Source organism: Brachypodium distachyon, chromosome 1 (assembly GCF_000005505.3).
Source record: "Brachypodium distachyon strain Bd21 chromosome 1, Brachypodium_distachyon_v3.0, whole genome shotgun sequence".
In the NCBI taxonomy this organism is placed as follows: Eukaryota; Viridiplantae; Streptophyta; class Magnoliopsida; order Poales; family Poaceae; genus Brachypodium; species Brachypodium distachyon.
In genome coordinates this window covers 47,378,056-47,404,460 of record NC_016131.3, presented here as the reverse complement: position 1 = coordinate 47,404,460, position 26,405 = coordinate 47,378,056, and the positions used below count along the sequence as shown (strand labels likewise).

Sequence of the window (26,405 nt, the reverse complement as noted above, 5' to 3'; positions counted from 1 at the left end):
TAACTAAACAAATACCGTGTCCCTAATACGCCTCTACTAGATTAGCTCGTTGGTTAAGGTTTCCTAACCATAAACATGTATTGTTATTTATTAACGAGGTCATATCATTAGGAGAATGATGTGATGGACAGACCCAAATCTAAGCATAGTTTTTGATCATGTCACTTAAGTTTAAATTGCTAATGCTTTTATTGTGTCAAGTATCATTTCCTTAGACCACGAGATCATGCCACTCCCTATTACCAGAAGAATACTTTGTGGACATCAACCGTCATCTCGTAACTGGGTGATCATAAAGGTGTTTTTCAGGTATCTCGGAAGGTGCTTGTTGGGTTGTATGGATCAAGACTGGGATTTATCACTCCATGTGACAGAGAGATATCTCTGGGCCCTCTCGGTAATATAACATCCTAATGAGCTTGCAAGCATGTGACTAATGTGTTTAGTCACGGAGATATTATATTGCGGGGTACGAGTAAGGAGAACTTGCCGGTAACAAGATTGAACTAGGTATGGTGATACTGACGATCAAATCTCGAGAAAGTAATATATCGCGAGACAAAGGGAATTGGATACCGGATTAATTGAATGCTCGACATAGTGGTTCAACCGATGAGATCTTCGTGGAATATGTGGGAGCCATTATGGACATCCAGGTCCCACTATTGGTTATTGATCAGAGAGGTGTCTCGGTCATGTCCGCATGTTCTCGAACCCGTAGGGTCACACACTTAACGCTTAATGTCACTAGGGTTTGATGAGATAAATAGATGGTAATACCGAATATTGATTCGGAGTCCAGGATGGGATCCAGGACATCACGAGGAGCTTCGGAATGGTCCGGAGATAAAGAATTATATACGGGAAAGCTGTTTCGGAAAAGTTCGGGATATTTTCCGGTATTGACCGAGAATATTCTAGAAGGTTCCGGAAGTTCTGGGAAGGTTCTAAAATGTTCTGGATTACTCCTGAGAATTTAAATTGGGCCTCTGTAGTAATTAATTAGAGAAATCTAATTAATTATCCCCGCCCATTAGGGGAAAGGGAAGCCTTCGGTGGGAGCTGTCCACCACGTGGTGAAACTCACGTACGTGGGGAGGTAGAGCAGAAGGATTGGGAATCCTTCCGTGACTCCCTGGCCGGCCACCTCTAGGAAAGGAAAGGGAAAAATTGAATTAGGAAATTGATCCCTATGTGATCAAATTCCTATTTCTTGAGAGGCAAGAAAGGAAAGATGAGATTGTCTTCTTTATCTGCCTTGCCGTCGGCCTCCTCCCTATATAAGGAGGGGAGGGGCAGCCCCTTGGAAAACCCCTGCTCCTCCCCCTGACCTCCTCCTCTCACGCTCACGGTGAAGCCCTGCCCGTGGAGAACTCCACCATAGCCTACACCACGCCGTCGTGCTACTGGAATCTCATCGACCTCTTCTCCTTGCTTGCTGGATCAAAAAGGAGGAGACGGCGTGAAGCCGAACGTGTGGATACCAAGGAGGTGCCGTCGTTTCTGCACTGAGATTGATCTCATCGAAAGTTCCACTACACCAACAACGATCCCGTGATCGTAACGCTTTGTGGTATACGAGGGTATGATGCTCATGATTGCTTTCGTTACTTACATCTAGTAGATATGTTCTTGGGTTTCTTCCGCACTTCTCGTAGGAAACGTTTTGTTTTCCATGCAACGAACCCATCACATAATTAATGCTGCCGTGCCTGAAGACCGTTCTTTCTGTTCGCCATTCCAATTTTTTTTTTTATGAAACGCCATAGTGTGTCATTTTATAGCCAAGAGGGTCAACAAAACGTCGACATGCAGATACAAAAACCATGAAGCAAGAGGAAAAAAAATGAGAAAAAAGCCCAAGGGCACAAAAAACTCGCCATTCCAATATCAATAGACTGAACGCCGTCATTAGCTTGATGTGAGCTAGTCTTTGGTTTGAAATAGTAACCCGGATGCTTAGTAATTTCTGAATATCGTTTCTCGTTCGAAAATAATAATTTACGCATACCATCTTCCTTAACAATCTAACTAGCATATGGTGCACAGGAACAAGCTGTTGAAATTTTGGGTTAGGCCCAAGGCCCAAGCTGAAATTAAATCCTGAAAAATCTCAAAAGCTCATTCATGTAGTGGGATGAGGAAATGGGAATAGTCCCACCTTGGTAGTTTAGGGGAAGTTGGACCAATATATAAGGTATGTTGGTTCTCACCTCTTGAGCAAGTGAGCAAGGGAAATCCCCATGCGCGCTCCTCCTTCTCCTCTGCTCGCCTCGCCTCGCCTCGCCTCGTCACGACGCACGCGCGCTGTGTTTCGTGGATCAAGTTCGAGTTCGAGTTCGAGCCGTGCCGGGTCGTGCTTATCTTTTTGGCAGTCGGAATCTGTTGCGGACTCGTAACAAATCTCGATAATTGCGGAGTCGGTTTTGGTTTCCTAAACCGAACCGAAGTCCGCCTGCGTGCCTATATAGTAAGACGACCGTGGCCTCCAGACGGAACACACAACAACCCTAGCCGTCACGCCCACGATCCAATCTCGTTGTTCGCCGCCAACTGCTACTCCATCCCGTCGACTGCGTGCACAGATCACCGGGAGAGCAGGCCTCCGGAACCCCGACCTTCGAGATCCTGCCCGGGAGACAGACGATAAGGTTTTTGGGGAGCGTTCTCACGCGACTGCTCGCTTCTTCACGTCCCTGTTTCGTCGGCATCTTCATCACCAATGGCCGACGACCTCGGAGATCCCGCGGCTCAGGCTGCCGCTCTACCTCAGCAGCAGCAGGCTGCACAACTCCAAGCACAGCAGCAGGCTGCCCAACTCCAAGCCCAGGCAACTGCTGCTGCTGCCGGTGTGAACATCGACGACACCGGACTCATCACCGACCTCAACAAACAAACACAGGAAAAGAGTACAGCACCGTACGTAATCTGCTCTTTCTTGTTGATTTTGATTAGTAATTCTATTATTCATGTCGTGAAATTAGATGAGTTTTATTGCTGTGCGTTGCTATTTAATTTGTCTAGTTTGCATGATATAATATGCTACATGTTTTACACATTGTTTTTCTGGATTAAATATTCATCGAAATTACCAAATTAATCAGCAATCCAAAAACCTTATTCGTGTAGGCAATTTTCGATGTCTCAATTTGTTGTCGCATTGAAACCTCCTGTGTTTACTGGACTGCACTTTAAGAGGTGGCAGTATAAATGTCATATGTGGCTCGTGGCTATGGACGCATGGTGGGCGGTACAACATGGGAAGACTCAAACAATTGCTTCTCAGCAGTTGTATGTTGAGGCTCGTGTTGTAGTCGTCGGTGCGATCTGTAGTGTGCTGGAAGATAAGCTCGTTGATGCTTATCTGCACTATCAGGATGCCAAAGAGTTGTGGGATACGCTCGATGCTAAGTTTGACGCATCTCACGCTGGCAGTGAGCTGTACGTCATGGAGCAGTTCTTTGACTATAAGATGGTTGCAAACCGATCTGTAGTGGAACAAGCTCATGAGTTACTGACTATGGCTAAGGAACTGAGCAATTCAAGTGTCCACTACCCGACAAGTTTTTTGCCGGGGGCATCATCGCCAAGCTTCCTCCCTCGTTGAGAAACTTTGCTAGTTCACTAAAACACAAGAGACAAGAAATCTCTGTGGAGAACCTGATTGGGACTCTTGATGTTGAGGAGAAGGCGAGAGCAAAAGATGCTGGCCGCAAAGGCAACACACAAGAGGGTACGTCCACTGCCAACATGGTTCAAAGGAACAACCACAACAACAGTAACAACAAGGGAAAGGGAAAAGCATTCAACAATGGTGGTCCAAAAAACACTACCACTTTCAAGAAGAAGATGAAAGGAGGCAACAAGGACAAAGATCCTTGCTTTGTGTGCGGAGGACTTGGCCATTGGGCGAGTAACTGCAAGGACCGCAAAAGAGGACAGATTCGGCAAAATTTTGCTAATTTGACCATTGGCAACAATGAAGATGCAGGCAGGTATGGTAATTTATTTACTGTATTTTCTGTATGTCAGTCCACCGATTGGTGGGTCGATACAGGTGCAACTATTCATGTGTGTACTGATATTTCCTTGTTTTCTTCATATCAGGCCATCAGCTCCTCAGTGATGATGGGAAATGGCGCCCATGCTTCTGTTCATGGTGTTGGCACGGTGGATCTGAAGTTTACTTCGGGATCGTGCAGCGGAGGAACGTGCAGCATGTGCCCTCCATTCAGAAGAATGTTGTTAGTAGATCCCTCCTTTGCAAGGACGGATTTAAGTTAGTGTTTGAGTCCAATGAAATTATTGTGTCTAAGTATGGACAATTTATTGGTAAAAGTTATGAGTGCGGAGGCTTGTTCCGCTTATTCCTTTCGGATTTTTGTAATAAGGTCGTGAACAGCGTCAATTTTATTAATAATGAGTCTAATGTTTGGCATTCACGACTTTGTCACATTAATTTTGGTTGCATGACGCGATTAGCAAATCTGAGTTTAATCTCTAAAATCACTGTGGCTAAAGTTTCGAAGTGCCAAACTTGTGTGCAAGCGAAGCAGCCTTGCAAGCCTCACAAGGCTGCTGAGGAGAGGAACCTAGCACCATTAGAGCTCATACATTCTGATCTTTGTGAGATGAACGGTGTATTAACCAAAGGTGGAAAACGTTACTTTATGACTTTCATTGATGATGCGACTAGATTCTGTTATGTGTATTTATTAAAATCAAAGGATGAAGCATTGCATTATTTTAAGATCTATAAAGCTGAAGTCGAGAATCAACTTGAGAAGAAAATTAAACGTTTGCGATCTGATCGCGGTGGAGAATATTTCTCCAGTGAGTTTAATTCATTTTGTGAGGAACATGGCATAGTCCATGAGAGGACGCCTCCCCGTTCGCCCCAGTCAAACGAGGTTGCTGAGAGGAAAAACCGCACGCTGACTGACTTGATCAACGCCATGTTAGACACTGTTGGTTTATCCAAGGCATGGTGGGGGGAGGCGCTATTGATTTCATGTCATGTCCTAAATCGTGTTCCCACAAAAGATAAAGAAGTCACCCCATACGAGCTATGGGAAAAAAAAAGACTCACACTTTCTTACTTACGGACTTGGGGTTGTTTGGCGATAGTCAATGTGCCAATTACCAAGAAACGTAAGCTTGGACCAAAAACCGTTGATTGTGTCTTTCTTGGCTACGCACTTCGGAGTGTTGGCTATAGATTCTTGGTTGTAAATTCTGGAGTACCTGACATGAGCGTCGGTACAATTATGGAGTCCAGGGATGCTACATTCTTTGAGGACATATTTCCCATGAGAGATATGCATAACACATCTAGAGAGGATCATGATGTACCTGCTGAACCCGTCAGTTCAGAGGAACATCAGGATCATGGTGTAGCTCCTGAACCCGCCATCCCAGTGGAAAATCTTGAACAAACACTTGATGAGATTCCTGAGGAGTATGACAATGAAGCCCCTATTAGGGGTAAGCGACAAAGGATTGCTAAATCATTTGGTGATGATTTCATTGTGTACCTTGTGGATGACACCCCTAAAACCATTAATGAGACATTTGCATCTCACTATGTGGAGAAGATCTTGAGTCGTTTCGGCTATGCTGATTGTAAACCTTCTCCAACTCTTTATGATCCAAGCGTTCTGCTTCGAAAGAATCACAGAATTGGAAGAGACGAACTGAGATATTCTCAGATTATTGGTTCACTCATGTATTTGGCTAGCGCAACTAGACCTGACATCTCTTTTGCCGTGAGCAAACTGAGTCGGTTCAATAAGAATCCGAGAGATGATCATTGGAGTGCAGTCGAGAGGGTCATGCGCTATCTAAAGGGCACAATGAGCTATGGTATACACTATACTGGGTATCCCAAGGTACTTGAGGGTTATAGTGATTTAAACTGGATATCTGATGTTGATGAGCTAAAGGCCACGAGTGGATATGTGTTCACACTCGGAGGGGGCGCTGTTTCATGAAAGTCTTGCAAGCAAACGATCATAACCAGATCAATAATGGAAGCAGAACTTTCAGCATTAGATACATCCACGGTTGAAGCCGACTGGCTTCGTGAGCTTTTGATGGACTTGCCGATTGTTGAAAAACCAATACCAGCGATTCTTATGAACTGTGACAATCAAACTGTGATAGTCAAAGTGAACAGTTCTAAAGATAACATGAAGTCATCAAGACACGTCAGGAGACATCTGAAATCTGTCGGAGCAATGAGAAATTCCGGAATAATAGCATTGGGATATATCCCAACGGCTAAAAATCTGGCAGATCCCTTTACAAAGGGTCTATCAAGGAATGTGATAGAATCTGCATCAAGGGAGATGGGGTTGCGACCCATGTGAGTTACCATGGCGGTAAACCAACCTATGTGATCGGAGATCCCGTGAATTAGGACCTGGGAAACAAGTCATTGGATAACTGAGGAGAGTGTACATTCTTTATCCCACTCCGTTGACGATGCATTACTCTCGTGTACTGTATGGTAGGTTGTTTAACTTAATGTGTTCTAACGCGTTGCATTAATTTGTAAGGGAGATACTGTCCTACAGAGTAGTCTCTAAATAACACACCTATATGAGCCTGACTGTTGGTCGCAATCTATGAGATTTGGGTGCTCTCTAGTAAGCTCATGAAAAGGCCTGGAGAATGACTTATATGCTCCACACCGCGGGGTAGCATTCGGCAGCCCAGTACCAGACAACAATTTAGTGAAGCTCTAACACAGAAAACTGACAATTCAAGGTTTGTCCATTGTTCAGTTGTGCATGAGTGAAGCTATTTATTTAGGTGGATGTTCAACCTTAACCGGTCTCCACTGAAACGCTGGTATATCAAAAACAGAGTTTTGAATCAACGACAATTTTATGTGCTTATGAGATATTGTGGGGGATTGTTGGAATTTTGGGTTAGGCCCAATGCCCAATGTGAAATTAATTCCTGGAAAATTTCAAAAGCTCATTCATGTAGTGGGATGAGGAAGTGGGAATAGTCCCACCTTAGTAGTTTACGGGGAGTTGGATCAATATATAAGGTATGTTGGTTCTCACCTCTTGATCAAGTGAGCAAGGGAAATCCCCACGCACGCTCCTCCTCCTCCTCCGCTCGCCTCGCCTCGCCTCCTCACGACGCGCGCGCGCCGCGTTTCGTGGATCGAGTTCGAGTTCGAGTTCGAGCCGTGCCGGGTCGTGCTTATCTTTTTGGCAGTCGGAATCCGTTGCGGACGCGTAACAAATCCCGATAATTGCGGAGTCGGTTTTGGTTTCCTAAACCGAACCGAAGTCCGCCTGCGTGCCTATATAATAAGACGACCGCGGCCTCCGGACGGAACACACAACAACCCTAGCCGTCACGCCCACGATCCAATCTCATTGTTCGCCGCCAACTGCTACTCCATCCTGTCGATTGCGTGCACAGATCGCCGGGAGAGCAGGCCTCCGGAACCTCGACCTTTGAAATTCTGCCCGGGAGACGATCGATAAGGTTTTTGGGGAGCGTTCTGACGCGACTGCTCGCTTCTTCACGTCCCTGTTTCGTCGGCATCTTCATCACCAATGGCCGACGACCTTGGAGATCCTGCGGCTCAGGCTGCCACTGTAACTCAGCAGCAGCAGGCTGCGTAACTCCAAGCACAGCAGCAAGCTGCCCAACTCAAAGCACAGCAGAAAGCTGTCCAACTCCAAGCCCAGGCAACTGCTGCTGCATAGGCGCTGGCTGCTGCTCAGGAGGTAGTCAAGGCGGCTGCTGCTGCCAGCGTGAACATCGACGACACCGGACTCATCACCGACCTCAACAAACAAACACAAGAAAAGAGTACAACACCGTACGTAATCTGCTCTTTCTTGTAGATTTTGATTAGTAATTCAATTATTCATGTCGTGAAATTAAATGAGTTTTATTGCTGTGCGTTGCTATTTAATTTGTTTAGTTTGCATGATATAATATGCTACATGTTTTACACATTGTTTTTTAATTAAATATTCATCGAAATTACCTAATTACTCAGCACAAGCTAGATAACAAAAATGCATTTCCTCTCATAAACAATGTGTATATTTGTTTACAGAAAATTTCAAACCGTTTTGCTACGCACAGGCGCCTGTTTTTTCTTTGAAACCAGGCGACGTGCGCAGCCGCTCGATCCGTCTTTGTGATTCGCGTTGCTGGCGCACCTTTCTGTTTTGTTTTTGTGGCTTTTTTCCCTCCGACCGCTTTTCTGATTTTTGAAATCCGCGCCGTCTTGTCTGTTTGCTCGTTGAAACTGTCGAGAGAAAAGGTTTGGTAGCGGGCGCAGGGGGCGATTTCTGACCTCCCTCGTCGCCGGCGGGGACTTTCGCTCGTGCCGCCGCTTTCCGGTAAGCCCAACCGTCGACCCGTCGTCTCCCTCCCTCTCTAACTCTCACTCTCTAACTCTCCCTCTCTAACCGAGCTCGCAGCCTCCTTTTTGTTCGCCCTCACCGTGTTGTGCGATTCAGCGGTAGGAGCGGGCGTTGCTGGATCTAGTCTCGTCGGCGGCCAGCATTGATTTTGCTCTCGTCGGTGAGCTTTCTGTCGCTCCATGTGCTTTTTGGTGCTTGGGTTTCGCGGCGGGGCCCGGGAGGCCGATTTTTGTGTGTGGTTCGTCGGCATGTCGCTGGGGGTTATTGCTCGTCGGCGTCTGAGTTTTGCTTTGTTGTTTTGATGGCTGATTTGTGCTCGCACCCATAGCTGTGGTGCCTGCCTGCAGGTTATATGCGCTGATTTTTGGGGCTGATTTGATCCTCATTTGATTTAGGAGAAGACAGGAACGGGAGTCTCCATTCGTGCTCGTGGATGTCTTCTTGAGCTGTGTTGTGGTGAGTCACCCCGTTTCTATCTTCACCGGATGTTTTGTGTGTATGGAGCTGGCCATGCGCCCTTTGTTGCTTGCAGTGATTTTGGTACGTTTTATACTGCACGCCCTATGGCGTTTTTAGTCTGAATTTAGGTTTAGATTGGGGTACTGTTAGATGATTTTTGCAATTAGAGGTGATGGTTTATTGTAGGTATTGTAGGTGGTTGCACCTTGTTATAGGGGGGTGGGGGGTCAGTTTAGTGTGAATTCCTGCGAGCTGCAATGTTCGGGTTATGTTGCTTATCATTCTGTCTATATAATGAGTTATGCATCTGTTCTATCAATGCATTTTGTAATGAAACCAAGATGCATTCTGTGATTTTATTTCTAACAACTCGCACACACTATATGTATTTCAGGGGTGTTTTCCTTAGATGAGCAGCCTTTTGCGATTAACGAGTGATATGTAGATTTTTTGTTAATACCTTGGAGTTACTGCAATCTCAGCACTTTCGTGCTCATGATAATCTTCAGGAATACCCTTTCCTATTTGCACCCTCCCACAACACTGTTTCGCATGCTATTTCTGAACACAACAATGCTTTTCTGAAACGCTAGCTGTAATTGATCAATTACATGGATGAATTGTAGGTACCCCTTTTTCATTTCTGCTCTCCATGTCAACTGTAATTGCATGTGTGGTTGATAAGTGCAATTCCAGCTGGGGTGCGATTCATCAATTTTCGTTTTTGGTTGTGCTGGTGTGTTAATTTGGATTGTTCTTTCTAATTTAGCTATCAGGTAATAGGTTGTTAAGTAAAATCAAACCCATTTTTGTAAGTCTTTGTAAAATGTTACTAATATTCGGAATTGTGATTTACAATTCCTTTTCAAGTTGCGGTTTGCTCTATATCTTCTTTTTTGCATTGTCGGTCCCCCCTCTATGTTCATTTTGGCCTTAATGTATGAAATCGAAAGCATGCTAAGTTGAATTCTGGTTACTGTGTTAGGTTTTTGCTTCTCGGCCACTTTTTTGTAGGGCATGATGTCTGACATTGACGCCGGCTGCGATGATGACGGATTATGTTCAGATTCTAATTCTTAGTTCTCCGATTTTGTCCCTGCTAATTGGCATGGAGCTGAAAAAAAATGCTGCTGGTCCAGCTGCAGCCGACGCAGTGAGTGATTCTCGGCCTGTGCGGGGGTTAAGCTCTGAGCTTGTTGTTATGCTTTTCAGCGACACCCGATGAAAATCTCGTGAATTTTACCACCAAAACTCTGCAATGTGTTGTGCTAGGTTCTTTTGTTCGCAGACCAACACTGTTTTAACACCACTATGAATGCCATATTATCTTACTTTTGCGTTTCGTCCTGCTTAGGGTTCTGCATTTTTGCTCTGATCTGTGGTCGGGGTCGTGGTTGGCTGGGCGTTTTGCGCGTTATCGAATGTTTTTATATAATAGTTTTTAGATAACCTTGCATATTACCTATTTTGCAGCCAATATTTCAAAGGTTACATGCTTGATATTTTGTATCCTTATAGTGTGAACCATGGGGGATTTTTTTGCCTGAAGATTTACACGGTTCTTCTGATCTTGGGTAACAGCCTGCCAAAGGCGGGGAGGGGGGGGGGGGGTATGATCATTGAACAGGTAAATTTTTTCTTTTGCACTGCTCTTGTCCACTATTTTGTTCATATAGGGAATTCAGTTTTTGTAACCTACACTAGGGGCATTTTTTATTTTTCTGGGAGTTAGCCCGGTTCTAGTTTTCTGGAGCCCACTCTCCTGACTTCTTGTGTTCACCAGGTTTGATTTTTAGGCTTTAGTTTGTCTAGTTTGTGGCTATGTAACGGTACTACACCCTCTAAATTTTGTTTTTTTAAGTAGTACCCGTTCATGGGGATCACGAAAAATCCGTGCTGCTGAGTTTTGTGACCCATCACATGATGATCCTGATTTGTGTTCATTGCCATTCCACACGATCATTGCTTGAATCGCAAGCTGTTTTTGAGTTGTCTAATTTTTCTGGATTTTTCTGTTTAATTGAATTGCATTCGCCCTTTTTAGGCCCTGTTTGTTTGGGCTTCAGCTTCAGCTTTTGGTGCTTCTAGCAATCGCAAAAGCACTTCTCCTGTTTACACATGAAGCTGAGAAGCACCTCCAGACGTGCTTTTGGTGCTTCTAGCTGAGAAGCACGTCCAGAGGTGCTTCTCAGCTTCATGTGTAAACGGGAGAAGTGCTTTTGAGATTGCTAAAAGCTGAAGCAGAAGCCCAAACAAACAGGGCCTTAGGGTTCCTTCACAAAGTGAAATGCAATTCCACCCGAATGATCATTGAAGAGGAACATTTTTTCTGATCTTGGCTAAACAGCCCGTGAGAGGCGGGGGGGGGGGGGGGGGTGGGTGGGTATCTCAGCCACTCATGCGAATGATCATTGAAGAGGTACATACCCTTTTGCTTTTTGTCCTGCTCTTGTCCACTCTTTTGTTCATATAGGAATCCATTTTTTGCAGCCTACACAGGGGCATTTTTTATTTTCTGTTTTGATCCTTCTGAACATAGCCCAGTTTTCGTATTCTGTGGCCCATGTGTTCGTCAGGTTTGATTTTTAGGCTACTTTGTGGTACTACAACCTCTAAAATTTCTGTTTTTAACTAGTACCCGTTCAAGGGGGGGGGGTCGTCAAATCTGTGGTTACAATTTCTGTTTCTGTATAATGCAATTGCACCCGATCGTTGGCTTCAATCGCAACTGGGTTATGGCATGTATAATTTTCTGGATATTTTTTTGTTCAATTGAATTGCATGCACCTTTAGGGGTAGCTTCCGATGTGCAATCGAGCACATTGGGGGAACGCAATTGCACCCGGTCCGGGCTTCAATCGCAACCGGTTTATGAGATGTCTATTTTTCTGGATATGTTTTGTTCAATTGAATTGCATGCACCTTTAGGGGCAGCTTCGGATGTGCACTCGAGCACATCGGGGGAACAAAATTGCACCCGGTCCGGGCTTCAATCGCAGCATGTGTTATGAATTGTCTAATTTTCTGGATTTTATTTGTTCAATCGAATTGCATGCACCTTTCAGGGGACAGCTTTAGATGTGCGCAATCGAGCACATCGCGGGACGCAATTGCACCTGGTCCGGGTTTCAATCGCAGCATGTGTTATATCCAGAACATAGGTGCAAATGGCTTTACCATTTCTTTTTTCATTTTTGGTGTTTGCCTGTTTTTGAAATCTGGTCACATAATAACGGTATATATATTTAGGCGTGGATCGATGGGGGTGGCCAAAACCAGGCCAGAATTTCTGTAAACATGCGACTGTTTTTCAAACACATATACTGACTGTTTTCATTTGCTATAAGGACAAAGGTCTAAGTCTGATCTAGGTAATCCGGGAGGGCACCCTGTTGTACTTGATTCATTTGCTGTCGTGAGTTCCCTCTTGCTGATAATCTAGCTCCAAGGAAATTACAGGACAGGGGACGTATCCTGCTGATAATCATACAACACCTGCTCCCTCTTTTGATTTCACTGATGGGAAAGTAGGGTTTTCTGGAGCTTCTGTAGACAGTCCCAAATTAGATATGACAGCTGAAAATGTTGATTCTGGCCATGCTTTAAATTCTTTTGTTTGTTCTCGTTGTCTCCCCAGCATCCCTCACTGAAAGCATGGAATGTAAGGATTTTCTTCTTGTGTGGTTAATCTCTGAAAATGATCAGTTCTGTCACCCCTTTATTTATTTTTATTTTGTAGCTTCTGGAGCTATTGTTTCTGCTCTAGTTTTGGGCAACAACAAATGTATTTTAGAGAAGGCATCTGATTGAAGTTATAGTCCTTTTATGTCAATTTATTTTTAAGGTTATTACCCTAAATTGTTTTGCATCGCTTTACTCACGTTATTATCTGATTGATTCAAAAAAACATGTAGCTTCCAAACTGTTAACTTCCAAGGATGAGACATCGACTCTTAAAATCAATCAACCTCTCCCTACCAATTGTCTTCCATACTTTCATAATGATCCATCTTTGCTTTTTTTCGTCCTGGCGAATATTTAGATGACTGTGGGGGAATTATATTTATGATCCAAAGCTCTGGCGGCCTCTTTATGTGACTCTTATCCCAAACCCAGCCCCACAACCGAGACAAGCTTAATAATGCCTTAAGTAGGTCAAATTCTGCGCCCAGTAATGTAAGTTGTTTCTGCATCATAAGCTTTTTATTGTTCCTTTTGTTTCCTTCATTAGTTTGGCTTAATTTTTGTTTATTCTTTTTTATTTTCAGGAAAAACCATCTGAACCAAGATAAGCCTAATGTAAGTTGTTTTTAGTCGCACTTCCTTTCGTTAAGTCAAATTGCACTTCTTGTTCTGTTGCAATAGGTTGTTTTTCAAACTGCAGTTACAGATGTATCACGTGGGTGCGGGTTGGTGGCCTGCTTTTGATCGTTTTCGTTTACCTAGTACTACTGCCTTTTGATTGCTTTTTGTGTGTGTATTTTGAGCCTGATATTTTGATTTCCAGGAAAAACCAACTTGTGTGCCTGTCGTCCAAATCATCGATTCAAATGATTGCAAGAACCAAGACATCCAAATGTTTGTTCCTTCTTTCTGTTTATCTTGTTTTAAATTGCACTCCATTAATCTAATAGCATTTTCTTTTGGTGGATAGCTGCTGGCTCTTCAGTTGCATTGCTTTTCTAAATTAATTGTACTGTTTCTTGAAATTGCAGCAACCACACCTTTTATGCTGTTGTCACAAGTTTTTATGAAAGAAAATCTGATGCATGTTTCCAATAAGCCAATCTCTGGACACTAGGTTTTACCACAGCCTAAATCTTATCGGGCATTCAAATTTGTCGATCTGATCCAACTAGGGTGTGTGTGTTATCTTCCTAACTTGAACATTTTTTGTTCTCTCATTGATGGCTTGCCAAACAGCAGCACAACTTACATTCTGCATATGTGCCATTGCACTGTTGTTATATGCACTAACTTGTGTCTCTAACTGATGCACTCTCAAACGATAGCGCATTTTAAACTCTGTCTGAGTGCAATCGCACTGTCGTCTGTCATTAATTGCAATTGCAATTTTTCTGTCCCGACTAGTGGGGTTATATTAGCCAAACTTGAACATTTTGTTCTCTTTTTTGATGCACTTCCAAACAATATCGCATTTTTACAGTCTGTTTTAGCTCAATCACACTGGCGAGATTTGTTAATTGCAACTGCAATTTTCTATCCTAGCTAGTGGGGTTATTTTTGCATAACTTGAACATTTTTGTTGTCTTTCTTTATGCACCCACAAACAGTACTGCAAGTTATACTCTGGCTTTGCACTCTTGATTTTCAGTAATTGCAATTTTTCTGTCCCAACTAGTGTGGTTATATCCCCTAATTTGAACATTTTATTTCTCTTTTTTTATGCACCAACAAATACTGCAAGTTATACTCTGTCCAAGTGCAAATGCACTCTTGGTTTTCATTAATCGCATTTTGAAATTAATCTGTACCAACTAGTGAGGTTATATCCCCTAACTTGAATATTTCGTTCTCTTTTTTTATGCACCGACAAATACTGCAAGTTATACTCTGGCCAAGTGCAATTGCACTCTTGATTTTCATTAATCGCATTTTGCAATTAATCTCTACCAACTAGTGGGGTTATATCCTCTAACTTGAACAAACAATACATTTTGTCAATATTGAACTTCAACACACAGAATGCACTTTAATTTATGGGGTCAGCATCTAAGGCTAAGTTATGCTACTTAAGTTCTATGTGTTAAAACTTGTTTGTTGTCCCCCTTTGTTGAAATAGAAATATATCTGCCAACCTTGAGGATCAATTAGACAGTTCAACCTTTTCATTTTTGTGGGGGAATGGGGTGTATGTGTGGGGATTAAAAGTCCCAAATTTCTGGAGAGCCAACCCCAAAAGTTTTTGACTGTTTCCTATGAATGTTCCTGGCTGTATGTATCATTTTATTTGGCAAACAGGACACCACAATTATGGATCTATCCCTGCTGTATAAAGAGCTGGTCAAGTGAAGCTAGATATTACTCGAGTCAGCAACGAAGAGGTACACATCATCTTGCCCTGCTGTGTTACCTTTTTGCACATACAAAAATTATAAACAAGGTTGGAGATTGTATCAACTTTTTGCAGTTGTTTTGTACTGTTGAGGTTTTCAAACAGTGGCCTGCGTGTAGGTTAGCCCTTTACAGTTTTTTATGTCTGCAGTTGCATAGGCCTGTTTTGATTCAAATTTATGCATTTTACAATTCTTAATCCTCTGAAATTTGCATATGTATAACAAGTGCAGCCCTAGTTAGATGTTAATCTCTTATCTGTGATGGATTTCCTGTATCAATCAATGCATTACAAGCCTTGGCTCCAAGCCTCAAAGCCTCCATTTTGACTTTTGAATTTCAAAACAGTTTTTTGCTTTTGTTTGTCAAAATGCATGTACTCCAGTTGCCAGATCTTTTTTATTGTGCAATGTCTCTTTGTTAAAAAAAGAAGCATGTTTTTGCATTTCATGCTGTCACAGATTCAGTTAGTTTGACACAAAGAGTCTTAACTCTGTCTGTTTTATGGCAGATCTGTATTCTGCCTGGTTTTTCTTTCAAAAGCAGGCGTCCGGATTTTCTTTCAAAAGCAGGCGCCTGGTTTTAATCAAAATAACAGGCGATTGTTTCTGGGTACAAAACCAGGCGGCTGACTAATAGACAGACCCAATTCCAAATCCACAAAAAGTTGGAACCAACTGATCGGCCGGCAACTGCCTATAGAGCATGACACTATCAAAACTGATCAGCTACACATTATATTGATCACCAAGAAGAAAAAAGGCCCTTGCTAATATTCGATCAGCAAGACCGACAAGGACGAATTGAGCATCAAACTCGATCGGGCGAGTTGTCGTTGCCGAATCCCTAGCTAGCTAGTAGTCACTCCTGGACGACGCCTTCATTGTCAAGCTTCTGACGACCCCTTCAACCTCTGCTTCAACCTCCTTGTGACGGTGGAATCGGGCTGCTCCAACCTCTGCTTCTTCTTGTCGAGAATATTCTCCTTCCCAGCAGGAAGAGGGCGGCGCGAGCGCGTCTCCTGGGAAGGGTCGGCGCCCAAGCCTTGCGTGTCGAAGCGGCGGCCACGCTCGAAGACCTTGGCGTCCCGCTTGGATTTGTCCCTGCCGATAGGATCCCCCTTCTTCCAGCCGTAGCCAGCGAGGAGCGCCGCACCGAATCCCTCCACCGGCACCTCCTCGTACTCGTCCGAGCCCTGGATGTCGGGGAGGGTGGCCATGTCGTCCTTGAACCGCCGAGCGTTAGGTCGCCGCTGGGCTCCCCAGCAGCAGCAGCCGCCGTGTTGGTGCTGCGGACGGTGAGGTCGTAGCCTAGGCTGGACGAGGGGGCTTCGGCGGAGGCGTCGAGCACGAAGGCGAGCGGGCCATCGCCGGCGGTGGGGTTGCGCGCGTTCGGAAGGGGCGGGATGAGGGACTCGGAGGGATCGAAGGCGGTGACGATGAAGCGCGGGGCGGGGCCGGAGCGCCCGGCGGCGGCGAAGGCGGCGGGGCGCGTGGCGGTGTTCGGCGGCCGGGGTTTGGAGGCGATGGAGAAGGAGATCTTGTTGTTGGGCGCCATCAGGGAGAGATAATTAAACCGGAAGGTCGCAAAGTCGCAATGAGTGCCTCGGGCGAGAATCTGATGTGCCTCCGGCGTCCTTGCGGTTCACCTTATACTCGACGGCGCATGAGCACGCGTCTGTTTCGGGTTTGAGTTCGGCGACTCGGATTTGCCCCGGGAACTCGGGCTGGCACAGACCGAGGACAGCGAGCCCGGCTCAAGCTCGGCCTGGCAGAAAGTTAAACGGGCCATGCTGGCCCGCGAACCTGCTTTGGCCGTGCGCGGGCACCAACGTGCAATTGTTCGGAGAAAAATCGCGTGGGCGCTGGGCTCACCCGCGTGCGCGTGCGCTCCACGTCCGGATGGCCGCGACTTCGGATCGAACGGCGGCATGCACGATGCTTCTCGCGGCTTGCCCAACGAGTCCCCCGCGTCAGCTCGCCTGCATCGGCTCGCCCGCGTCCGATGCCCGCCCTGTCAACCGTCGATCGGATCGAGCGAGCGAGCGCAGACACAGACGTAGGGTACCCACGACGACGTCGATCGCCAACGCGATTGCCACGGCCCGCCCCCGATTGCCGCCGCATCCACGATCTCATTGGGCTCCGCGCGCGCAGGATGGAGAATAGCGTGATCGTCATCCCGCCGCGGTCGGTTGCCGTGGCCGCCGCCGCGCCATCGTCATCCCCGTTGCCGGCTCTGGATTGCACGCACGCTGATATGTTGCCGTCGGTCCTCAGGTAATTGCTGCTGCTGCTCCTCGCTTGATCATGATCATCGCCGTGTCAAGGTCCGGCCGGCCGATTAGTCATCGATCGCTCACTGATGTAGATTAGATGCTCCAGCTTTGAGTGATGCTGTTGGTGGCCATCGTGGAGAAGAGGAACAACAAATAGCACATGTTGGATCAGTGGAGAATGAAGTACGGAATGAGGTAAAAAAAATATAAGTAACAAACTTGACAAAATATATATATTTTTCTTTTGTTATAGTACACCTTTAACTGACAATTCAAATGTACAGGAGGTGGTTGATAAATCTGGACAAAATTTGATCACACCTAAAGTTGGAATGACTTTTGAATCTGAGGAAAAGGCTTATGAGATGTACAACACCTATGCTGGACAGGTTGGGTTCAGTGTTAGAAAGAGCAAGACGAAGCACTGCCTAGATGGTAGTTTATGTCAGAAACATCTAGTTTGTAGTAGCTAAGGATATTGAGAAAATGAGTCATCACAAAAGAATATCACAAGGACCGGTTGTGATGCTCGTGTTCAGTTTAGTATCAACAAAGAGAGGGTTTGGACAGTGCAAAAGGTCGTATTAGATCATAACCATTATCTTGCTAGTCCAAATAAGTCACATAAGCTAAGGTCCCAACGAGAGGTTATAGAGGCAGATAGGAAATTAATTGGGCAGATACGGCGGGCTGGAATGAAGCCATTCCAAGTTTTTGATTTCATGAAGGAGCATTATGGAGGGGAAGGCAAAATACCATTTTCTAAGATGGATTCCTATAATGAGATAGGTCGCGAGCGCAGACAGTACTTAGAAGCCAATGATGCATAAACATTATCTGAATATCTGAGAAATAAATAGTTACAGGATTCTACATTTTGTTCAGGTGGACAAGGAAGATGGTCGTATAGCAAATTTCTTTTGGGCAGATGGCCAGTCTATCATGGATTACAAATGCTTTGGTGATGCTGTGTCCTTTGACACCACATTTCAAACTTGTTAGTTTGAAATGCCTTTTGCTTCGATTCTTGGCACCAACCATCACAAACAAACAATAATTTTTGGGTGTGCACTTATATTCAATGAGACTATTGAATCATTTGTTTGGCTCTTTGAGACCTTTCTAACAGCAATATCTGGAAAGCCCCCAAGCACAATTTTCACAGATCAAGACGCGGCAATGGCAGCAGCAATTGTTTATGTATTCCCAAATACAACCCACCGTCTTTGTTTGTGGCATATTGGCTTAAATGCAGCTAAACATCTTGGTCATGTAATTCATGCTTCAGAAGACAAGTCAGAGAACAAGTTCTGGACAGATTTCAAAAGATGTATCTACGAAGACAGGGAAGAGATTTACTTCACACAGAAATGGCATGAATTGTTGGCTAAATACAATCTTGAGAATAACTCATGGATGGCAAACCTATATGCTTTGAGGGCAAAGTGGGCTGCGGTATACCGTGACTCTTTTATAGCAGACATGAACTCTATCCAAAGGAGCGAAGGTATGAATAATGTCTTCAAGAAAAGATTTCATAGGAAACTCGGTCTTTCAGAACTCCTTGTAGAATGTGAGAACGTTGCAGTTAGTCTAATGTCAAATGAGTTGGATGCTGATTTTAAGTCACGTCGAAAGACCCCAGTTTCCTACATTCCAAATCTACCTATGTTGAAAACTGCAGGTGAATCATATACAAGGAGAATGTATTCGGAGTTTGAGGAAGAATTTAAAAAACAGTTTACATTGTCTTGTGAATTGTTAGAAGCTGCGGGGACAAACTCGACATTCTTTGTTAAGTATATGCAATCTGACCGTGGAGCAACAGTAGTATTGAATACTGAAGATTCGACCATTACATGCTCTTGCCGGATGTTTGAATGCATAGGTATGTTTACTACTCCGTATTATCTTACAGGTTGTTTCAATTGTATTTTGTATCCTGTAATATAGGGTGTTTAAATTGGCAACTATATCTTACAGGTTTATTGTGCAAACATGCTCTTAGAGTCTATATATGAATGGAGTATACAATTTGCCATCGCAATATATACTGCCTAGATGGACAAAATAAGCTAAAAGTGGATTTTATATTCAGAAACCAGGAACTGAGGAGGCAGATTTGAAAACACAGGCAGCACTTTTATCTCGACAGGCCACATCTCTTGCATTGAAGTGTTCGTCGTCAAAACAACTTCTTGATAAGTTGCAGAAAGCCATGCATGACTTGAACTTGGAAGCGGATACTTATCTAAGTGAGATGCATGAAAAATCCAATGAGATCCCTCCTATTCCAAATGAATGTGTCCGAGAACCATTAAATGATGTAATATCATTCAAAATTCCTCAAGTAATAAAAGGTCCAAAGAAGACACGTATTAAAAATGTTGTTGAAAAGAACATTGGGAACAAGAAGAAGGGTGCCAGAAGAAAGGTAGTGACCTGCTCAATACCTTCTGCTTATGTGTGTAAAATTGATTTTAAATATTTTGTTATCATATATATTGCATTGTAGGTGAAGGTCTGGAACGGAATGATCTAGAAACAAGAGATGAACGTGCTTTTCAGTATCGGTGAACTCTCCTAGGCATAGTTCTCTTTGAACTATGTTAACCTGGCAAAAGAAATTTCATGGCTAGATTTTTCTTCTACAGATCTCACCTTTAGAATAGTAGTTAGAAATAGAGCAATCTTATATGAAATCTGAATCAAGTGCTTTTCCCTTGAGACAAATACCAAACAGAAAACTCGAACAATTGTCAGTTTGCACTGACCAATGGTTCAGCTGTTCTCAATAATCACAGTGTTCCAGAAAGTGACATCAGTCATGGAGATAATGATTAATTCATTGACTGGCCTAGCATTGATAATTTCGAGGATGCCGATACATTATTCAGGTATTTATCGAAAGGTCAGAGGCCGAAAATTTATTAGAGAGAAAAGAAGCAGAGTACAAGTTACAAAATACAAGAGGAAAGAGAGAGCCCACAAATTTAACACCTGAGACTCACACCCTACAGCACATACTGAAACCTGAACATCTTACAGGCCAGAACTAAGGGCTGTTTCTAGCAACACAAACAACTAGAAAAATTCAGAATGCCAGCACACATCGTGCAACTTTCCACGATTGGAGTTCATCGATGATGAGCTTGACAACGCTGTCCGCAGAGCATGATTCCTGTTGGAAAATTCTAGCATTTCTCTCCTTCCAGATTCTCCAGTGGATTAGGATGGTAATTGTGTCGAAATCTCTCCGCAGCAACTTGGAAGCATATTTTCTTTCCGTAGTCCACCAATCCTCACGGGAATGGGGAAGTTGGCTCTGGACCAGGCTCGGAGGCGAAACCAAACTTGTTGGGAGAAGCTGCAATGCACAACCAATAGACCAAGCTTACAAGAACTGACAGAAGATACTGAAGGCCTGAAGCTGTAGTTTCTGAACTGAACCAGAAACGAGAAGCTCCAGCTAGCTTCCTTGCTGAATATGAACTGAAGATCGTCCCCTGACATGATCTACGAAGCAGAATCATGCAACATAAATGAGAAAAATATACTAAAGAGAATCATCAGACGAAGTTTGAGATTTAATTTACCAAGAAAGCTTGTTGGGGACAAAGACCGAACACCTCGTGGGCGGTGGAGCTCGCACTGTGTAGAAGCCGACTAGCGTCGACAATGGCAGGCGAGGAAGGCTGACGACGGCGAGCTCGGCACTGTGTAGAGGCGGTGGAGCTCTAGGAAGCGCCGGGCGTCGAGGAGGGCCGGCGACGGCGAGGTCGGAGTCGGCGCGGTGGAGGAGCCTGTGAAGACGAGGTTGGGGTCGGGGTCGGCGCGGTGGAGGAGCCTGTGAAGACGAGGTTGGGGTCGGGGTCTGCGCGGTGGAGCCGGTGATGGCGAGGTCTGCATCCTGCGCGCGCGGAGCCTGATGAGATCGTGGACGCGGCCACAATCGGGGGCGGCGCCGGGGCGAAGCCATGGCCGGTGTTGGCGATCGACTTCGTCGTGGGTGCCCTAAGTCTGCAGCGCTGTGCTCGCTCGCTCGATCCGATCGACGGTTGACAGGGCGGGCATCAGACGCGGGCGAGCTGGCGATGGGTGAGCCGACACGGGGGACTCGTTGGGCGAGCCGTGAGACGCATCGCGCGTGCTGCCGTTCGATCCGATGTCGCGGCCATCCGGACGTGGAGCGCACGCCCGCGGGGGTGAGCCCAGCGCCCACGCGATTTTTTTCCAATTCTTCTCTGTCTTCGGCAGTTGGATGATCGTTGTTTTTTTAATTTCTAACCTTTTCTTTTATTAACATTCAAAATATTTTTTTGAAGAAAATCAAAATAAAAACAGATGCACACGGCTCTATATATGGCATGCAGAGCAGACGGCAGGTTGTGCTGCAAATCCGGGTGCGAGAAGGACGAGGCACGGCCCTCATAAGCCGGGCGGTCGCGAGGATGCATGACCGAGGCATGCCTCCTTGGGCCGCCGATCCTGTCTCTCCACCAACCATTCCAACCTGTGTCCCCCAATTTGTTCCCCTAGAGTAAAACCAACTGCCGATCAAGAAGAGAAACCAAAGAAGAGGTGCTGTGTCGATCAAGAGATCGAAGCTCGAAGAAGGTCGCCCGTTGCTAGCCATGGCGGCATTGTTCTCGTCGACACGGCTGGGCCGGCAGGCGTCGGGGTACCTGCAAGACAAGTACAAGCAAGCCCGGCTAGCCTTAGGCGACGTGACCCCGGCAGAACTCCTGGTGCAGGAAGCCACGAGCAACAAGGACGCGTGCGTGCCGGACGCCAAGACGCTCTCCTGCATCGCGCAGGCTGCCTTCGACATCGACGACTACTGGCGCATCGCCAACGTGCTCCACCGGCGCCTGGGCCGCGTGCACGACTGGAAGGAATGGCGGCCCGTGTACAAGGCCCTGGTCGTCCTGGAGTTCCTCCTCACGCACGGCCCACAGGAGCTGCCCCGGGACTTCCTCCCCGACATGCCCGCGCTCCACGACCTCCGGGAAGGGTTCAACCATGTGGACGACAAGGGCTTTGACTGGGGCGCGTCCATGCAGCGCCGGGCCGACAGCGTCATCAACCTGCTGACCGACGAGGAGCGGCTCAAGGATGCCAGGCGGCGCGCCATGGCCGCCGCCCATGGCCATGAGCTCGTCTCGTCGTTGCCGACAATGGCGGTGTCTTCTCCTTCTTCATCTTCTTATTCCCCTTCGATGGCTTCCTCGTCCTCCCGGAGCGCACGCAGCACCTGGTCCTTCGCGGGCGCCTCGCCGCAGTACTGCTCCGACAGCCCCGGGGGCGGCTGCCTCTGCAGCCCGGGAGCCGGCGACTACCGCCGCCACAAGAAGTTCGACGCGTACACCGCCGACGACGACAACAAGCAGATGCATCCGGATCACCAAGACTACTTCTGCAACAACCCGACGACGACTCCTCGCAGCCCGGCCTCCGTAGCCTTTTCCCCTTCGCCTTCCCCTGTCAGCAGCAGGAGCAGCGGCAGGAGGGCGCCGGGGTTCAACAGCCCGTCTCAGGCGCAGCTTGAGCGAAGGACTAGCAGCAAGAAGCTGCAGCTCCAGCGCCAGCTTTCCTTGGATTACTAATCCGTCCATATTTTTCAACACATATATCCATATCTTACCAACTCGAATATCTCGTATATCTATATAGGATTGCAGTAGTTGTTACTGTCACGCACTGATGTCGTATTCTTTCTTCTTTCCTCCGACCACCTGCTATTTAATTTGGCATTACTAGAATGTTATATACACTGCTTTTGTACTAGTTTGATCTGTTTGTAATTATTTCTTTTTATTAGCAACTCTTTAATTAATTCCATGGATCAACACACACCTCTCCCTGCCCCATCTTTGTTCCTGGAGTATTATTTTTGAGGACTCGTATGTTTATTATTTGGTTCTCCAGAGAACCTGTCTTAAGTTTATTGCAGAGAAACAAGGTCGCGCCAGATTCATATATACTAGCAAGGAAACTTTCTGCATTCTCCTCTGAAAAAACAATAGAAAATTCTTTTTCCTTTTGCAGAAGTCCGCATGTGGCGGACTATTCTTCACAGTGTTGCGTCCGCTTCACTTCACTCCCTTTTTTAGCTCGGTCCCTCCTCCTTGTACACAAGCCACCCTCTTCCCCCACCTACTCCTTCTCCCACACGTTGTCTTCGCTCTCTCCCAATTTAATCCTCCTCAGCACCAGGGCATCCATCTCTCTTTCTTCATCTCGCGCGCCGCCCCTCGCCTGCAGCCATCTCCCTCCTCACGCCCGCCGCGCACTCTCCCCTTCCCGTTCACGCGTCGTTGTTGCCACCCTCTCCCCATTCTGGCGCCCGGGGCCATCGTATCCGGTTACTACCTTGAGATGTCGTCGCAGGAATCTGGCAGATCTGAGCAACGCATCCGAGATCCACCGCTACCGAGATCTCACCGCTAGGGAAGATGCATGTTGAAAGGGAAGTTGTCGGGAGGGCGCATCTGACGGCCCCGTCGCCACGGCTCGTCCCGGTTGCCGGCAGGAGGGCTTCGCAGATCACGTGCCGTCGGGAGCCCGCCGCCGTCGCGCCACCACCGGTGAATTTTTTTCCTTTTTTTTCTGCAAACTAGAAGTTAAAAGGTACTTTTAGTTTTTCGTCCCTCAGTTTTTTTGTGAACGGGCCTTGCTGGGCCATAATTGAGAAGGGCCTTTACTAGCAAGCGAACTTTCTGCATTCTCCTCTGAAACAATAGAAAATTCTTCATTTCTTTTTGCAGAAGAAATCTCATCCACGGACTATTCTCCACGCGTGGAGTCTGCTTCGCTTCACTTCCTTTTTTAGCTCGGTCCCTCCTCCTCAATACACAAGCCACCCTCTTTCCCCACCTACTCCTTCTCCCACAGGGCTGCCCTCGCTCTCTCCCAACCTAATCCTCTTCCTCCTCCTCTGCTCCAAGGCATCCATCCCTCTTTCTTCATCTCCGCGCCGCCCCTCATGCCTGCAGCCATCTCCCTCATGCCCGCCGCGCAATCCCCCTCCCTGTTGTCGCCTCCCTCTCCCAATGTTGCCGCCCTAGGCCATCATATCATGTTACTACCAGGCGGTTTGCTGTCGTCGCAGGAATGTGGCAGATCCAAGCAACATGTGTCCGAGATCCGCCGCTGGGGAAGACGCAGGGCCAAATTGAGGTCGTCGGGAGACCAGATCTGGCGGTCCCGTTGCCACCACATCTCGTCCCGACGGCCAGCGGGAGGCGGGCGCCCAGATCAGGTCGCCCTCGGGAGCCCGCAGCCGTCATGCCACCGCAAGTGAGTTTTTTTTTCACTGCCTTTTTTAGCTCGGTCCCTCCTCCTCATGCACAAGCCATCCTCTTTCCCCACCTACACCTTCTCCCACACGCTGTCCTCGCTCTCTCCCAACCTAATCCTCCTCCTCCTTCTTCTCAGCCCCAGGGCATCCATCTCTCTTTCTTCATCTCGCGCGCCGCCCCTCGCCTAAACCCATCTCCCTCCTCAGCCCGCCGCGCACTCTCCCCTTCCCGTTCACGCGTCGTTGTCACACCCTCTCCCCATGTTAGCGCTCGGGGCCATCGTATCCTGTTACTACCTGGAGATTTTTTGTCGTTGCAGGAATCTGGCAGATCTGAGCAACGCGTCCGAGATCCGCCGCTGCCGTGATCTCACCGCTAGGGAAGACGTAGGCTGAAAGGGAAGTCGTCGGGAGGCCACCGCTGACGGCCCCGCCGCCGCCCTGGCTCGTCCCGATCACCGGCAAGAGGGCTTCGCAGATCACGTTGCCGTCGGGAGCCCGCTGCCGTCGCGCCACCACCGGTGAATTTTTTTCCTTTTTTCTGTAAACTAGAAGTTAAATGGTACGTTTAGTTTTGTTGGAAATATGCCCTAGAGGCAATAATAAATTTGTTATTATCATATTTCATTGTTCTTGATAAATGTTTATTGCCCATGCTATAATTGTATTGATTGGAAACTCAAATACATGTGTGGATAAATAAACAAATACCGTGTCCCTAATACGCCTCTACTAGATTAGCTCGTTGATTAAAGATGGTTAAGGTTTCCTAACCATAGACATGTGTTGTCATTTAATAACGAGATCATATCATTAGGAGAATGATGTGATGGACAGACCCAAACCTAAACATAGCTTTTGATCGTGTCACTTAAGTTTAAGTTGCTTATGTTTTATTATGTCAAGTATTATTTCTTTAGACCATGAGATCATGCCACTCCCTAGTACCGGAAGAATACTTTGTGGGCATCAACCGTCATCTCGTAACCTGGTGATCATAAAGGTGTTTTTCAGGTATCTCAGAAGGTGCTTGTTGGGTTGTATGGATCAAGACTGGGATTTGTCACTCCTTGTGACGGAGAGATATCTCTGGGCCCTCTCGGTAATATAACATCCTAATGAGCTTGCAAGCATGCGACTAATGTGTTTAGTTGCGGGGGTATTATATTACGGAACGAGTAAAGAGAACTTGCCGGTAACGAGATTAAACTAGGTATGGCGATACCGACGATCAAATCTCGGGCAAGTAATATATCGCGAGACAAAGAGAATTGGATACTGGATTAATTGAATCCTCGACATAGTGGTTCAACCGATGAGATCTTCGTGGAATATGTGGGAACTATTATGGACATCCAGGTCCCGCTATTGGTTATTGATATTTGATCATGTCCACATGTTCTCGAACCCGTAGGGTCACACACTTAACGTTTCATGTTGCTTGGGTTAGATGAGATAAATGATGATGATATCGAATTATGATTCGGAGTCTTGGATGGGATCCTAGACGCAACGAGGAGCTCCGGAATGTTCCGGAGATAAAGATTTATATATGGAAAGTTGTTTTCAGGGTTCTGGAAAGTTTGGAATATTTCCCGGTTTTGACCGGGAAGCTTCTAGAAGGTTCCGGAGGGATCCGGAGGGTTCCACCTTGAGGCCCACCTATCCCTGGGCTAAATGGGCCTGTGAGGGAGCACCCTGGCCTTAATGGGCCGAGGGGCTAGCCCACAGGGCCCATGCGGCCAGGAGGAGAGTCCTGGCCGCATGAGAGTCCTGGCCGCCGGAGAGTCCTGGCCACGGGATAGTCCTGGCCGGCCACGCCTCCTCTACCCCTATATAAATAGAAGGGGGGGCAAGGGAGAGAGACACCCCAAGCTTTCAGTTGGATCTC

The 26,405-nt window shown here is 46.4% G+C and overlaps 1 protein-coding gene across 19 annotated transcripts; it reads left to right on the top strand.

Annotated features, from left to right (window-relative positions):
* Positions 1-8,242: 8,242 nt before the first annotated feature.
* Positions 8,243-23,024, top strand: LOC106865786 (protein FAR1-RELATED SEQUENCE 5-like). Of its 19 annotated transcripts, none has more exons than XR_002966083.1 (9): positions 8,243-8,378; positions 8,460-8,562; positions 8,798-8,858; positions 12,904-13,037; positions 13,130-13,160; positions 13,369-13,439; positions 14,844-14,926; positions 18,899-19,102; positions 19,198-19,599. XR_002966083.1 is itself a non-coding variant. In XM_024462882.1 (9 exons), the coding sequence occupies exon 9, from the start codon at positions 18,223-18,225 to the stop codon at positions 19,165-19,167; it is 945 nt and encodes a 314-aa protein (XP_024318650.1). In that variant the 5' UTR covers positions 8,243-8,378; positions 8,460-8,562; positions 8,798-8,858; positions 12,904-13,037; positions 13,130-13,160; positions 13,369-13,439; positions 14,844-14,926; positions 17,093-17,215; positions 17,307-18,222; the 3' UTR covers positions 19,168-19,599. The 19 variants fall into 19 exon arrangements, 13 of the variants coding, with proteins under 13 accessions (XP_024318650.1, XP_024318612.1, XP_024318633.1 ...); XR_002966067.1 differs by adding an exon at positions 17,216-18,721 and having other exon boundaries at positions 13,369-14,926; XM_024462882.1 differs by adding an exon at positions 17,093-17,215 and having other exon boundaries at positions 17,307-19,599.
* The last annotated feature ends 3,381 nt before the right edge of the window (positions 23,025-26,405 follow it).